General features: G+C 33.7%; 3 protein-coding genes across 5 annotated transcripts; 2 read left to right on the top strand and 1 right to left on the bottom strand.

Moving 5' to 3' along the window:
• The first annotated feature begins 1,710 nt into the window (after window positions 1-1,710).
• Window positions 1,711-7,739, top strand: LOC121729438. Its single transcript, XM_042117955.1, has 8 exons — window positions 1,711-1,788; window positions 1,994-2,025; window positions 2,750-2,916; window positions 4,748-4,858; window positions 5,591-6,141; window positions 6,210-6,344; window positions 6,788-7,024; window positions 7,283-7,739. Exons 2-8 carry the CDS (start codon window positions 2,002-2,004, stop codon window positions 7,417-7,419), a joined length of 1,362 nt encoding a protein of 453 aa, XP_041973889.1. The 5' UTR covers window positions 1,711-1,788; window positions 1,994-2,001; the 3' UTR covers window positions 7,420-7,739.
• On the bottom strand, window positions 7,307-15,342 carry LOC121729440 (DNA-3-methyladenine glycosylase 1-like). Of its 3 annotated transcripts, none has more exons than XM_042117958.1 (3): window positions 8,461-8,618; window positions 8,129-8,222; window positions 7,307-7,932 (listed from the first exon to the last, which is right to left on the bottom strand). In XM_042117958.1, the coding sequence occupies exons 1-3, from the start codon at window positions 8,578-8,580 to the stop codon at window positions 7,760-7,762; spliced, it is 387 nt and encodes a 128-aa protein (XP_041973892.1). In that variant the 5' UTR covers window positions 8,581-8,618; the 3' UTR covers window positions 7,307-7,759. The 3 variants fall into 3 exon arrangements, 2 of the variants coding, with proteins under 2 accessions (XP_041973892.1, XP_041973891.1); XR_006035970.1 differs by lacking the exon at window positions 8,461-8,618 and adding an exon at window positions 14,627-15,340 and having other exon boundaries at window positions 7,911-7,932; XM_042117957.1 differs by lacking the exons at window positions 7,307-7,932; window positions 8,461-8,618 and adding an exon at window positions 14,627-15,342 and having other exon boundaries at window positions 8,136-8,222.
• Window positions 10,530-12,369, top strand: LOC121729439. The gene is made up of 4 exons (XM_042117956.1): window positions 10,530-10,651; window positions 10,747-10,906; window positions 11,315-11,913; window positions 12,123-12,369. The coding sequence occupies exons 1-4, from the start codon at window positions 10,544-10,546 to the stop codon at window positions 12,363-12,365; spliced, it is 1,110 nt and encodes a 369-aa protein (XP_041973890.1). The 5' UTR covers window positions 10,530-10,543; the 3' UTR covers window positions 12,366-12,369.
• Window positions 15,343-15,386: the final 44 nt, after the last annotated feature.

Raw genomic sequence — 15,386 nt, 5'->3', positions numbered from 1 at the left:
CTTAAGATCATATTTTAAAACATTTTTTATTAAATAAACTAGTAACGAACAAACGATTATTTATAACGAACAATCACGAACAAACGACGAACAAACGATATACGAGTATAAAAATCAAAAAATTACAAAAAAAAATATATTGGGAGGCTAACTTCCAGGACCTGTTTAATGGAAGAATCAGGTGGGTGAAACTTTCGAACAAAAAAAAATTGGGTTCCAAATTTAAACGTAGCAACTAAATTAAGTTGGATAATCTGTGCAATTTTTAAGCAAGATCGACTGTGATTGGTTGATAAAAAAAGACGAAGAGAAAGTTTAAACCTCAAAGTTCGATTTTCAGTTAGTGAAAATTATTTTGTAGCAACTCTTTCAAAAATTGTAAATTAGTGGATTAATTATTGAAAAACAAAAGGTAAGCCATTGTAAAATGTAAATAAAGTAAATTGATAAAATGAAGCAAAACATAACTATGTCATACTGTGTTCTAATACAAAGTACGTCATAGTGATTATTTTTTTTACAACTTAAACTATAATAATATGAAAAAGATAGATTATTATTTCATGGAAAATATTATAATGTATCAGTATGTATGCAGTTAATTTCGAAAATGTTGAAATGTGTCTATTGATTTATTGTAGTAATTAATTGCACGTTAAGGTTATGAACTATAATAATTTATGTATGGAAATGTATTTTCATTAATTTCAGATTTTTAGGTCCCTGTACTAGTTTGCAACATTTTAGTCTGCAGGCAATGGTTGTTAAGGAGATTTAAGGAGGAGGAGAAGGAAGGTATGGGATTATGAGAGGTGCGGCCACTAAGGGAAAATCCTCTGATCAAGTGAGGTGGTATACAGCTGGCCTGAGCCCACGCGATATATTTCAGCTGTCGTATGTAAAGGGTGTAACAAAACAAAGTAATAATACTTATGTGTGTATGTATAAAGATGCGCGTCCACTGGATCGGAATCGGAGCGTAAGCAGCGGACGGATGTTGCCTAAACCTTGTGGATTAAATCTGTTTTATTGTTTTGTGTTTATTTAGCTATGTACAATAATTTTTATTGAAATAAAACATTTATTTGAGCTCATTTCTTTTTTTTTTTTTTGGTATGTTTAGAGTGGAAGGTTTTGCACTTAAAAATTTTAACTTTAGTTTCAATTTAAAAAATTAATAAATGTTATTTTTTTTTCTTCTAAGTCCGACCTCTTGTTACGTAGTATATGACATTCTCTTTGGGAAGAATGTGAAAGAGTGATGTTGTGTTTTTATATTATTTTCCTAAAATTGTGTTATCTGGGTTTTTAATGTGTAATATTGGTAGGATATTAACCATTAAATATTCGTTATCGTGCACAAGTGTGGCAAAGTGATGTAATAACCAGAAACGTGCTCTTTTGTGTTCCCTCCAAAACTCCATCAAAAGTTTCAGTAAAGCGTCCTACCACTTTACTGAATCGACCGACTTGACTTCTTGACTGTATTGACTTTATACTTAGACTTTGACTAGACTTTAGACCTGACTGACCTGACGATAATATAGAAAAAATTGTATAAAGAATATTGTTTTCCCGCCATAATCTTATACTCGACACTGACCATGGTTATAGCCGAAGTGCCATTATATGAAAAAAAAAAATCTGTGAACTGTCAGTGTCAACTGTCATATTTTGTCATTATTATTATTTTTTTTTTTTTTTCAATTTTTCTCCATCGAAAAATTACCGTATTTCAAGAATCAAGTTTCAACAAATTCTCATGCTCGCAATTTCTAAATCACAAACGTAAGTATACATTTTATTATTTAAAATTTGTAAAGCGTTCAATATAATCTATTATTAGCTTCCGCCTGCGATTATTTTACTAGTTTGTGTAAGAGAAAAATAAGCCAAAAACTTTTACATTAAGTATGTTTCAAGTGCACTTGTAGCCTGTAGCTTGAAAAAGCCTTTACAAATTATAATTTTATAATATCTTGTCCTTTTGCAGAAGCGTTGATGTTGAGTAACATCAATGAGGGGGTAAGTAGGAAATACCATAATACCTGTCCTTTACTTTTACCCGCTTCCAACAATAATATTTACGCAGCTTATGACTATCGAAGGTCGGCTGTCTTTATCTGTCATGCGAAGTTTCCAATGTATCAGAGTAGGACAAGCAGACTAGTAAAGTTGTTTGGTGCGTAACTAGGATTGCCAGGTCGCTAAACCGAAAAGCCCGACAAAGCAGCCAGTTTGGCCGAACATTTGTACAAAAAGTCCTGCTATCGAATACTTAGAATCTGAACTCTTAGGGCCTGTTTCACCACTTCCTGATAAAGTGCCGGATAGGCTATCCACAACTTTTTTGACAGGTTCTTCATACTTTATCTGTCAAGTTAAGTGGTGGATAGCCTATCCGGAACTTATCAGGAAGTGGAATAGGCCCTTGGTGTAGGAATACATTTGTAATTTTCTGCTTTATTAAATTACAATTTAACATACAATTTTTTATTTTACATTTTATTAGGTGTAAAACCTTCTAAAATTAGTTGATTTTCATATAAAATTATTGATTCAAAGCTAAGCTCTACAAAAGCCAGACTCTTCATTTTGGCCAGAACAATCAAAAAGCCTGACTGTGTCCGGCTTTATCCGGATATTATAACTCTTAGGTAGTAACTAGTAGTAGTGGATATTATGTTTTATTGGTGAGGGTTTATATTATTTTGAAAATTTAGCAATTATTGGTAACTCATATTTTCAGGATTGGGGGGTCAAAATAAATCCATCTGCTAGGAAAAGTATTCATGCAGGTTGCTCTACCTGCATTGAAAATAAAATTATGGGAAGATATGGATGTTCCCACCGTAAAGAGAAACAAATCAATACAGGGCAAAGTCAAGGAACAGATGAAGTGGATAATGTTATGAGGTGAGTATGATGTGTAAAAAAAGCATGTAGTGAAAAATTTAATATTATTGGAAATAGCCTCTTTACTTCTCAACTGTGAACTGTCTACATAACAATGAAAGGCATTTAATCCGGCGTCATGGGGGCAGAAAAGTGTTACACGGACGTTGGAGTGGGTCTCACATACCCGTGTGTTAGATATCAAAATTAGTCCAACCTTTTATAATAATCAATTTATTTTATATGTTTATAATTAAATTCAATGTGTATTTATATGACTTAATGAAACATAAATATATTATACTAGACGTCCCGCGCGGCTTCGCCCGCGTAAATTAGAAATTTTACAGAATCCGTAGCTACATTTTCCCATAAAAAATATTTCCCCCGTTTTTCCCACATTTTCCTGAGTTTCTTCTGTCGTGTTAGTCTTAGAGTAATAATATAATATAACCTTCTCGATAAATGATGAGTCTTACTCGATAAATGATCTATCTAACACTGAGATAAGTTTTTAAATCGGACCTGTAGTTTCTGAGATTGACGCATTCAAGCAAATATACTCTTCAGGTTTATAATATTAGGTAGATATAGATTTTTTTTAATTATCGCTTGACAAACTCGAGTCTCGATCTAAAAGACTATGAAATGGTATAATATGGTAGTGATGATGATGATGATGATGATGATGAAGAATGTAATTTGCATAGTAGCATATGCTTTCTGTTCTTAAAACAACGCCGAAACTCCCAAACTTGTATCTATAAAGAATCAGGAATTCTCTCAGCACCTTCCGAACCACGGTATACCAGGTATATCTCGGTGCAAAATCTTACTTGTTGGTAGCATATGCTTAGAATACTTCTCACGAAACCGAAGTCACCATATGTTTCCCTATAAGTTTTGAGGAGTTCCCTCGATTACTTATGGATCCTTCATCAGATCACCACTTTTCTGAATATAATACCAAATTGGGATGATAGCCTATATACCAAAAGAAAAATTTTGAAAATCGGTTAACAAACGGCGGAGTAATCGTTGAATATAAGAAAACGAACATAACACCTCCCCCATTTTGAAAGTCGGTTAAAATTGTAGCCTATGTGTTATTTATTTAATATTTTAATCAGCACATGAATTGAATAACAAAATTTTTTTCAAATTAATCGTAGCACCATCTGTCAGGACAAACTAAAATTGAAATAGAATAATATTGAATGCGATGATAGCGCCGTCCGCCGGATCTAATGTAAAACATTCCAAAATCAACAACTCCTTATAAATAAGAAATTAATTGAAAAAAACATTTTCCAGTAGACCAAACTGTAAATCTAAACCATTCTCGAATCTCCACGAACACACACAAAAAATTTCATCAAAATTGGTCCAGTCGTTTAGGAGGAGTTCAGTCACATACACACGCACACAAGAAATATATATATTAAGATAATTTTTAACCATATTTAATAGAGCTTTAAAAAAAGAACGACAAAAGTCAACAAAATATTTCTCCTCTACTTAAATGTTAGTCTTTTACTAATTAACAATCAGTTTTAATTTTTAAATGGCACTTATTTAAAGAATACTAAAATAAACAGCTCCAGCTATTGAGAATTTGGCAACGCTGAACGCATGGTAACTGAATTACAAGTGAAATAAAAAGTGATGGGTCTCACAGACCCAACCCCCATGACACCGGGTTAAAAGATAAAAAGGTACATTTAATAAGAATAATAAAAACAGTCTTATAGAATATGGTATTTGGATCTTTTTTCATTTCCTTTATCTTTTTTCATGTTCTATGTTACATTCTGCAATAATTAACTTTACTTATCTATTTACTATTTTTCAGTAAACTTGCACCTCCATACAATAGTAGCAGACCTTTGCCTACTAGAAAAAGTGTCAGTCGAAGGAACTCAATTGATGTGCCTGGGGCTAACAATAGTGATGAAACTGATGAGTATGTATTTTGATAAGTATCTATTGTACCACTAAAGATCATTATAATATTTTTATTTCACCATTAAATTCAAGCTTTATCATATCATAGATAATTTCCACATTGCAATTTCCAGCCTGCCTAGCATACGCCAACGAGATATCTCACTCTACATGTTTTCTCGGTGTTTGATGGTTTCCTAGCTAGATCGATTTATCGCCCCCCAAACCCCCTATATACTAAATTTCATGAAAATCGTTGGAGCTGATTCCGAGATTCCAATTATATATATATATATATATATATATATATATATATATATATATATATATATATATATATATATACAAGAATTGCTCGTATAAAGATATAAGATCTATACCCTCTTATAATACATTAATTTTATCTAAGGGAAAACAATATTTTGTTTGAGTTAGGTACCAATTTAATTGTCACATACCACATAAAAGTTTCAATATTTTATTTACATTGAAACAAGAGTATAGAATAGATATTGCCCTTTATGTGTATAATCTCTGCTAATTTGTTCATCCTAACATTATCATCTCATTAAATGCTTTGATACATGTTCACGCTATATTTTAATTACCAAATACATAATATTGCTCTGCCATTAACTGCAACTTAATTTTTTCTAAAATAAAAAAGCATTGTAATCATGAGTTGATATTGTTTTTGCAGAGATGTGTTATCCAAGTCTTCCCCTGCCACATTTTTCTTGTCTTATTCCAGTGATAATGAGCTATACAGGAGTGCAGCACAAAGCGATTTTAACACAAGTAGAGATGAGTTTCTAACATCAACAAATAATAGCCCTACACAAGACAGAGATACCCATAGAAGAGATATACATACAAGATCATCTCCTAAAAATGGATCTTACATAAGTGGAAACACATTAGAGTCATATAATATAAGTCCAGCTCATAATATAAGTAGAAAAGATATAAGTGACTACGAGACAAGATATGACACAAGATCATCTCAAAATGGATACATGAGTGGAATCATCTTAGAGTCTGCTAGAATAAATTCAGCTCATAATCTGAATACAAGACGTGAAAGTGATTCTGAAACAACAAGAGGAGGAAATAAATTTAAATATGTTGGATTAATATTGGTATTAGCTGTTGTCGCTATCGGAATCAACATTGATTATTTTTTACGAACAATAGATACAGAGAATGACATATTTTCCAATGATATAATTTTCCATGATCATATAAGTAGCTTAGGTGCTAAATATAAAGTTAGTCGTGATGCTATTCTACGATTAAAAGTTGGTAAGTGTAACATATTATTATAATAAAATCTTATGATGTTTAAATCTTTAACATCAAATACTTTACAGGCATATCTACGATTTCAAAAAACCAGGATGCAGCATCATTTATGCTTATTTATGATAGCAGAGCAGAAAGTTTTAATGCACAAGTTTTATTCAGTTTTGTAGAAGAGTTAGCCTTGAAAACTGTTCAATACTTACGTGAGTAACATTTTCATGATAATATTATGTATATTTTTTTCATTTTGAGAATTAACTTTATACGTGGTTTATATTAAAAATTTTATACGTGGGAGAGCCATGCTTCGGCACGAATGGGACGGCTCGACCGGAGAAATACCACGTTCTCACAGAAAACCGGCGTGAAACAGCGCTAGCGCTGTTTCGCCGAGTGAGTGAGTTTACCGGAGGCCCAATCCCCTACCCTAATCCCTTCCCTACCCTCCCCTAATCCCTTCCCTAATCCCTTCCCTACCCTCCCCTATTACCCTATTCCCTCTTAAAAGGCCGACAACGCACCTGCAGCTCTTCTGATGCTGCAAGTGTCCATGGGCGATGGAAGTTGCTTTCCATCAGGTGACCCGTTTGCTTCTTTGCCCCCTTATTTCATTAAAAAAAAACTACTTACTTATTTTTGTTTACAGGTAATAACAGCAATTCCATTCAAAATGTCATAGTAGACACAGACCACATTGAAACTGAATCGGAACTGAGAGCACTTCAGAGTGAAGTGGAGAAAACTGGTGTCATGATTGTTCCAAACATAAATGATGTCCCGTCAGAGCTAGCTATGGCATTTCATTACTATTGTGATGAATACAACCCTTTGGTTAAAAGTAGCGCCATCTTTTTTACACTTGATGCAGCAGCATGCATATATAGTAAGTAAAAACAACAGTTTAGTTATAACAAACTAGATAACCCACTTCTTTTGAAATTAAAACGGATAAACTTTGAATGGAAACAGTTAAAATAATATGACACTAACAATGTATACTATGCATCAGTCTAGTACTATTTGCACGATGTGAAAACGAGCACAAGGTTACAAAATTTACAATAATATTAGAATAGAACAGCTATAAGTATAACTAACATCCTGAGAGATATTTTTAATAACTTTTTAATCTTGTTTTCAGGTAAGGAAGTAACACACACATTTATTGAAAAGTGTTTATTGAACAAATGGAATGATATTCACAAAGACAAAATAGGTCCCTTATTAACAAGAGTTGTTAATGTTATTATAGATATCTCTAACATAACATTGTTATAAATAATTTTACTATTTTACAAATGGCCTCATAATTCGATGTTTTAAATTTTAATTTTCAAGATCCTTTGAAATTTTGGTTTTATTAACTTTACTGTTCTTCACTGCTACCTGACAGGTCAGTGTATCACTTTATTTAAAATATTAAAATGCAAAAAATCAACCAGGGCTTCTGGATAACTAAAGCCAGTATTAATTTTAACAAACTTAACTTATTTATTGAATAAAATATAATGATTATATTTTTAATAAGTAACCCAGTTTTGTATTCTATAAAAATAGCCATAAAATGTTGTTTAAATAAATATTTGTTTTTTCTAATATACCATGGTTTTATTTCATTTCATTGAAGAGGCCAAAGGGCACTTTGATCTGATGTACTGTTGTCGGGAACTTCGTTGAGATCTTCCAACGAATCAGGTTCATTATTGTTTCTGGTTGTGGAGTATGTTGTCTGAAGCTCCTCCTCTTCATCTTCATCATGAGATTCTTCTGTCTCATCGGTTTCATCATTCCCTATAAAAGAAATTCCTTGAAAGTTTTGAAAGTCCCAAAAATTTGATAAATGCAGTCCTCACAAACATTTATGTAGTGATGAGTGTGTACCGTGTAGTTAAACCCAAATATCACTTGATATGGTAGTATTATGTTACAAAGTCTTCTATTATAAATCTTTTTATTAGGCTACAGTTACAAATGTTACATAAAATACCTTCTTCGTCCGAATCTGCTTCCTCTTCCATCGGTTCTGGATCAGATTTTCCGATAGGGACACGTTTCATGTACTGTTGGCCAATACTATTGAGCTGTAAATGTAAATTATAAATATTTAAATTAGTGGAATTATTAAACTTTTGTACTTACTTATTCTAAGGGCCTGTTTCACCACTTCCTGATAAGTGCCAAATAGGCTATTCACAACTTTTTTGACAGATGCTCCATACTTGATCTGTCAAGTTAATTGGTGGATAGCCTATTCGTCACTTATCAGGAAGTGGTGAAACAGGCCCTTAGTGTTTTATTTTATTTAACACAGTTATTTACATATTGCTGGTGAGCCTGCTCCAAACTTGATATTTCTGCATCCTCATCGCAAGGACTGTCGGCATTAAACCACTTAGGATCTACTAAGCGTGGGTATAAAATCGGAAAAGGAACATTCATATTGCCTCAAATCATCGAAATTATTTACACACAAAGTAGTGACCACAGATTACTAGTATAAATTTGTAGAGTAGGTAGTGACCCCGTAGGCCGCTGTAGTGTTTACATCCATGACATTGACAGCACCAGATGACTCATGACAGTTTGTTTTCTTTTGTGTTTCGATAAGTCAAGTGGCAACAAAATTCAATATTGTTTATTTGTGTAGGTACCCGACTAAGGCAGAGTCAAAAAGAATAGTACCTATTTGTTTCTCACCAGTCACCATTAATATCCGTAATAATATACTATTCGGTATTCCTAATGTCCGACTCCTCCAAAGTACTGCGGCCTGCCTTACTCCTGATTAACACAAGTTCCTCGACTGAACCCAGGGCCCAGGCATGAGGCAACAAAGGCCTAGACAAAGACAAGCCGAAGTAGTATAGATATTGTCTAAATATTTATATTAGTCTAGACTCCAGGGTAAGGTGTAAGATATAATAACTTCTTATTATTTGTTATTATCATCGTGCTATCAATATTTGTAAGATCTGCGTCTGAAATGACGACAGAGGGCTCTGGCCCGACTGAATATACCACCTCACTTTGTCGGAAAATTCATCTATCCGTTTGGGGCCGCGGCCCGTGGGTCGCCAATTGCATATCCCGAACAAGTTATAGTGATGACGGGAAGAATGATGTTAACGAAGATGAAAAGTAGCTTAGGAAGTTAACCTTAACCCCTTCGCTTAACCCCCTTATAGATATTATCATAACTACAAGTTCAGCTTCTCTTTATCTGGGCCTCTGGCACATGAATAGTAACTTAACTAACTAAATAGTAGTTTAACTGTCACAGACAGAATTGAATACGATGCCTAATATAGGGGTCCGTACCCAAAGGGTAAAAACGGGATCCTATTATTGAGGCTTCGATGTCTGTTCGTCTGTCTGTCTCCAGGCTGTAACTCAATAATAGCTATAGCTAGACTTCTGAAATTTTCACAGATTGTGTATTTCTGTTACCGCTATAACAACAAATACTAAAAACAAAATAAAATTAATATTTAACAACAAACGTAATTTTTTTGGTCTTTTTTACTCGTAATCAATAATGGCAACAGCTAGGCACTTGAAATTTTCATAAAGGCCTTAGTAAAATGTCTACTTTAATAATTAATAATAATATTTAAATAAAATAAAAATTAAAGGGGGGCTCCTAAAGCTCGTACTTTTACTAATATTGTAAATGCGAAAGTGTATCTGTCATGTCTGTTATTTTTCACGCTTAAGCCGCTAATAGCCGATTTTGGTGATTTTTGGTATGGACTCATACCATACCATAGAATAGAGATACTCCCGGGAAAGGACATAGGATATTTTTTATCCCGAAAAAGTGTACGGTTCCAGGGTGATAAACGAATTTTAGCGCAACGGAATTACAGGCGTCATTTGGTATACAGGTATTTTTTTTTTTTTATGAAATAAGGGGGGCAAACGAGCAAACGGGTAACCTGATGGAAAGCAACTTCCGTCGCCCATGTACACTCGCAGCATCAGAAGAGCTGCAGGTGCGTTGCCGGCCTTTTAAGAGGGAATAGGGTAATAGGGGAGGGTAGGGATGGGAAGGGAAGGGAATAGGGGAGGGTAGAGAAGGGATTAGGGTAGGGGATTGGGCCTCCGGTAAACTCACTCACTCGGCGAAACACAGCGCAAGCGCTGTTTCACGCCGGTTTTCTGTGAGAACGTGGTATTTCTCCGGTCGAGCCGGCCCATTCGTGCCGAAGCATGGCTCTCCCACGTATAAATTATACAATAAATCCAAAACTGTTACTTGTGAGTTTAAGGATATAATATGCTTTCATTAATTTGTATAGAAAATAGAAAACATCTATTGATTGGTCATAAAATGGTAAGAATACGTCTTATTAAATCCATGGCTTATCACGGTGCACGTGATCAAAATTTTATCATTCTTTTTATGTCTTTTTATAAACACGCACATAAATCCGAGATGATTGAAAGAAAATTAAGATTTCAGTGTAAACCGAACATTGTACTAAGAATGTATTATTTATACCTGCTCATGGTTCGATAATATTTTCATTTGTATTAAAATTAAAAATAACTATCAGCTTTGTTTGCACTGAATAAATAATTATTTTCCAATACTTCAATTTTTAGGTACCTACTGTCTTAACATATTCATTTTTAAATGATTTAAGAGATGTGAAAAACAGTCGTACAGAAGATGATATTGCAGATATATTAAAAACAATAGGCTATATTTCGGAAGATCCTGATGCAATGAAAAGAATTTCCGACAAAGCACCTGAAGTAATACGTAAGTTACAAGTTGTAGCAATCATAGCAAGTAATTAATTGTTTTCAGACTTATTAGGTAACTTAAACTAGTTTTGTATTAAATTGCGGACATAATTATTTCAGTACCTGGATGACCGAGCTTTGCTCGGTATAGCAAACACTCATTGACTTTGTGTTACTTAATAATGCCATCTGCTGGTCGTTAAAACAATTAGTTGCTAACAAAATAATATTATTATTCGCCAATAGATGTCAGGAAGAGTCATATTTTTCAGTGTATCGATAAAACACGAATAAAAAGACATTTTCTGAAAATGATTCGTTTAAAGATATTTAAGATTAATATCATACTATTATTAAGATCATCTAGTTTATAAGGTCTTCTTACTATATAATATATAAAAGATTTTTTAATATTTTCCCCAAGGTGATGATGAAGCTCATATATTGTCAAAATTATCGGATAACGAATTATTGGTATTGCTCAATGTGCAGAACAATAAAAACGTAAATCTTGCAGAATCTGATGTAATTCCAATTCCAATTAATAAACATAATAGACCTGGAAAAGACCACTTTGAAGATGTTTTAGTAAATAATGCAAAGAAAACCGATGCTTTGTTTAGATTAGAGAGTGAAGTGCTAAAACCACAACTTCAAAATAGTGAAGCGTACAAAGCATGGCAGAAAATAAACAACTTGCTATCCGATTTTACTATGCAACCAAATAACAACGAAGAACAAAGCTTGAATGACGCGGAAAGAGAAATATTATTCGATATTTTAGTACAACAGCTTAAATCATTGTGTTTTAATAAAAAAATGAATTTACCAATTAAGAAACAATACATAAGCCCGGGTCAACAAAACAATGAAGAATATATGTTTTTAATTCTCAGTGAAGATATAAATGAAAAGGATAACGAACTGGTTTCATGGAATTCCAATATCCTCGAAAAGAATGCCAGTGTCGTAGTTTTAGGGCCTATAGCTGGACCCATAACCAAACATCAATTAAACAACATCGTGAGTATATAATACTCACTTTTCTATTATTTAAAACTTACAAATTATCACGATTGAATATTTTATAATAGTGGTAGCCCCAAAAATAGTGGTAGTTCGAGGTATTATGATCAAGAGCCTTAATAAATCATTATTAGCTCGCTAACTGTTGAAAAAGTTCATTTTCTTAGTATTATCTTGATTTGTACCAATAACGTTTATTTTTGCAGATGAAACGTGTAACTACGGAATTTTCTAAACCTGAATATCTGTCGCTATTGCAACATCTGTCTGAGGGGATGATCAAGAACAAGACTGTTAAAGACATTCTAGTTCTTGATGCACAATCTAGGCGTTACATGAAGCCTCACAGATGCAATCATCGGTCGCAGCTTGCTCGTGTTTACGGTGGTCCTAAATGGTTGCTTTGCACCGGCTATCTGAATTTGAATACACCTAGTTTATATGATTAGATGATCTAATATTTTAATGTTTATGTGTCTTGGAACTATTTACATTAGTTTCACGTCGTACGTCAACGTAAGAAATTCGTTTTCATTTTATTATTAATCTGATCGGCACGCGTGGTCTATTCTTCATATTGTGTGCCAAATAACATAAAAATTACTCCAGTTGTTTATTAAGATATTCTTCTTCGCTCCTATTTGTCTCAGCGTGATAAAATATAGCCTATAGCCTTCCTCGATAAATAGGCTATCAACACTGAAAGAATTTTTCAAATTGGACCAGTAGTTCCTGAGATTAGCGCGTTCAAATAAGCCCTTTCAAATAATTTCTCCCGTTTTTCCACATTTTCCTCTATTCTTTGCTCCTATTAGTTTTAGCGTGATAAAAATATATAGCCTATAGCCTTCCTCGATAAATGGGCTATCTAACACTGAAATAATTTTTCAAATCGGATAAGTAGTTCCTGAGATTAGCACGTTCAAATAGGCCCTTTCATATAATTTCCCCCGTTTTTTCCACATTTTCCTCTATTTCTTCACTCGTATTAATCTTAGCGTGATAAAAAATAGCTTATAACCTTCTTCGACTAATGGGCTATCTAACACTGAAAGAATTTTTCAAATCGGACCAGTAGTTCCTGAGATTAGCGTGTTCAAATAAGCCCTTTCAAATAATTTCCTCCCGTTTTTTCCACATTTTCCTCTATTTCTTCGCTCCTATTATACTTAGCGTGATAAAATATAGCCTATAGCCTTCCTCGATAAATAGGCTATCCAACAGTAAAAGAATTTTTCAAATCGGACCAGTCGTTCCTGAGATTAGCGCGTTCAAACAAACAATTTAACAAACTCTTTTTCCCCCTATTGCGGTTCCTTAAAAACAAAGAGTAAAAACGGGACCCTACGTCTTAAGCAAACGTCAAACGCAAACGTCAATAAACTTTCATTTTTCTAACATAAGAAATGACTGACTTTTATTCAAACTTTCAACCTCTATTCCAGAAATGCTTAAATACGTATCCATTCATTTTTAATCAGTAGCCAAAAAATAAAGTTTCATGTTTCTAACTCAAGAAATAACGGTCTTTCATTCCAACTTTCAACCCCTACTCCACCCCTTTAGGGGTAGGATTTCCAGAAATGGTTAAATAAGTATCTTTTTGTTTTTAACAGTAGCCGAAAAATAAGGCTTCATGTTCCTAACTCAAGAAATGACGGACTTACATTGAAACTTTGTACCCCAATTTTATCCCCTGGGTGTTGATTTCCAGAAACGCTATACGTAAGTATCCATTTATTTTTTATCAGTAGCCCAAAAATAAAGTTTCATGTTTCTAACTCAAGAAATGACGTACTTTCATTCAAACTTTTGACCCCCCAATAATTTGACCCCCTTGGGGGTAGAATTTCCAAAAAGCTTTAACGCATATCCATTAATTTTTATTCAAACTGTCAACCCCTATTTCACCCCCTTTGGCGTAAAATTTCCATAATTCCTTCCTTAGTGGGTATTTACTTAATAAAACAACCCTATTCACTTACACTTTCGTGGCTGTAATTTTAAGTCTTTGCTCAGCGATGATGAATAAGTCAGTCAGATAAAAATGATTATTGTGAGTTAATCTTAAAAGATAGACATGTACTATCACAGACATTCTTTTTCTCCCATACATATTTTTTGAGTATCTTAAACCGTTTTTGCAGCGCACGCAACGGTTGGCTCACAAAGATAAATAAATTTCCCTGCTTTTTTCCACATTTTCCTCTGTTTCTTTCAGCGTGAAAAAATATGGTTTAAAAAAAACTAGTTGTCTCTGCGGGGTGGATATCATGGTGAAGGGAGAGTCAACCCTGACATAATACAATCCCAATCTATTTAAAAACCAGGGGTAAGATTCTAATGCCAACCCCTAATTTACCTAAATAAGCTATTTTCTGAATATATTTTCTCTCATAACTGCTGGTTATGGCTGGCTGCAGTTTCTGAACCCACCGCTAAAATAGAAAACGCTCTTATTTTTTTATCAGTTTTCCCTAATGTAAAGAACCTACTAGGTCTCCATGACATGTTCGGAAGTCGTCCTCGGAACCTTCTGTAGATGACTCCAATCAGCCAGAACTCCTCCTTCTCAAAGGTCGGTAGATGGTGCGTCGGGACTCTCACCACAAAGGAGCTAGAATTCACTTTGTGGCGGGACTCCAAGCACTCGACCCTCAAGACGAAGTATATACTTAGTTACATTAAAATATTTAAGTTGGGTACTTACTTTTAAACATGCAGGAATTTATATGATCATTCACTAAGCCGCATGCTTGCATAAATGCATAACAGATGGTGGGTCCGACAAACTTGAAGCCATTCTTTTTTAAAGATTTCGCTAATGCAATTGACTGTGCTGTCTGTACTGGTATGTCACTATTAGTTTCCCAAGAATTTATTATTGGTTTCATATCTACAAACTTCCTTATGTAGGTGGAAAATGTTTCCCCACTTTTTTCTAGATTTACGTACATTTTTGCATTATTTACTATTGCTGAAATCTTCCCCTTGTGTCTTATAATGCCTGGATCGCAAGCAAACTTCTCAATATCTTCATTCTTCAGCTTATAAATTTTGTATGGGTTGAAATTAAAGAAAATTTTGCGATAATTGTCTCTTTTCTTCAAAATTGTTAACCAAGATAGGCCTGCTTGTTGACCTTCCAAACAAAGCATCTCGAAAAGATTTAAACTATCGTATTGTGGCACTCCCCATTCCGTGTCATGATAGGCAATATAAAGAGGGTCTTCTGTAACCCATTTACATCTATTATTCTTATTATTTATAGCCATGTTTCACTCGAAATTTGGACAACAGTGAACAAATACTTCCCTTTTCACTTTTAGGTAAAATCTATGTATTTCAAACTTAGAGCACCTACTTGTAATTTTTTAAGAGTGACTTAATAAATAAGCAATTTTTTTTTCAATTTTTGTAGTTACTCAGTAGGTATCTCTATAAGTACGGTAGGTAGTAGGTACAATTTA

Source organism: Aricia agestis, chromosome 8 (assembly GCF_905147365.1).
Source record: "Aricia agestis chromosome 8, ilAriAges1.1, whole genome shotgun sequence".
NCBI classification, from domain to species: Eukaryota; Metazoa; Arthropoda; class Insecta; order Lepidoptera; family Lycaenidae; genus Aricia; species Aricia agestis.
Note: the sequence above shows the minus strand (reverse complement) of the source record. Positions and strands in the feature narration are given on the sequence as shown.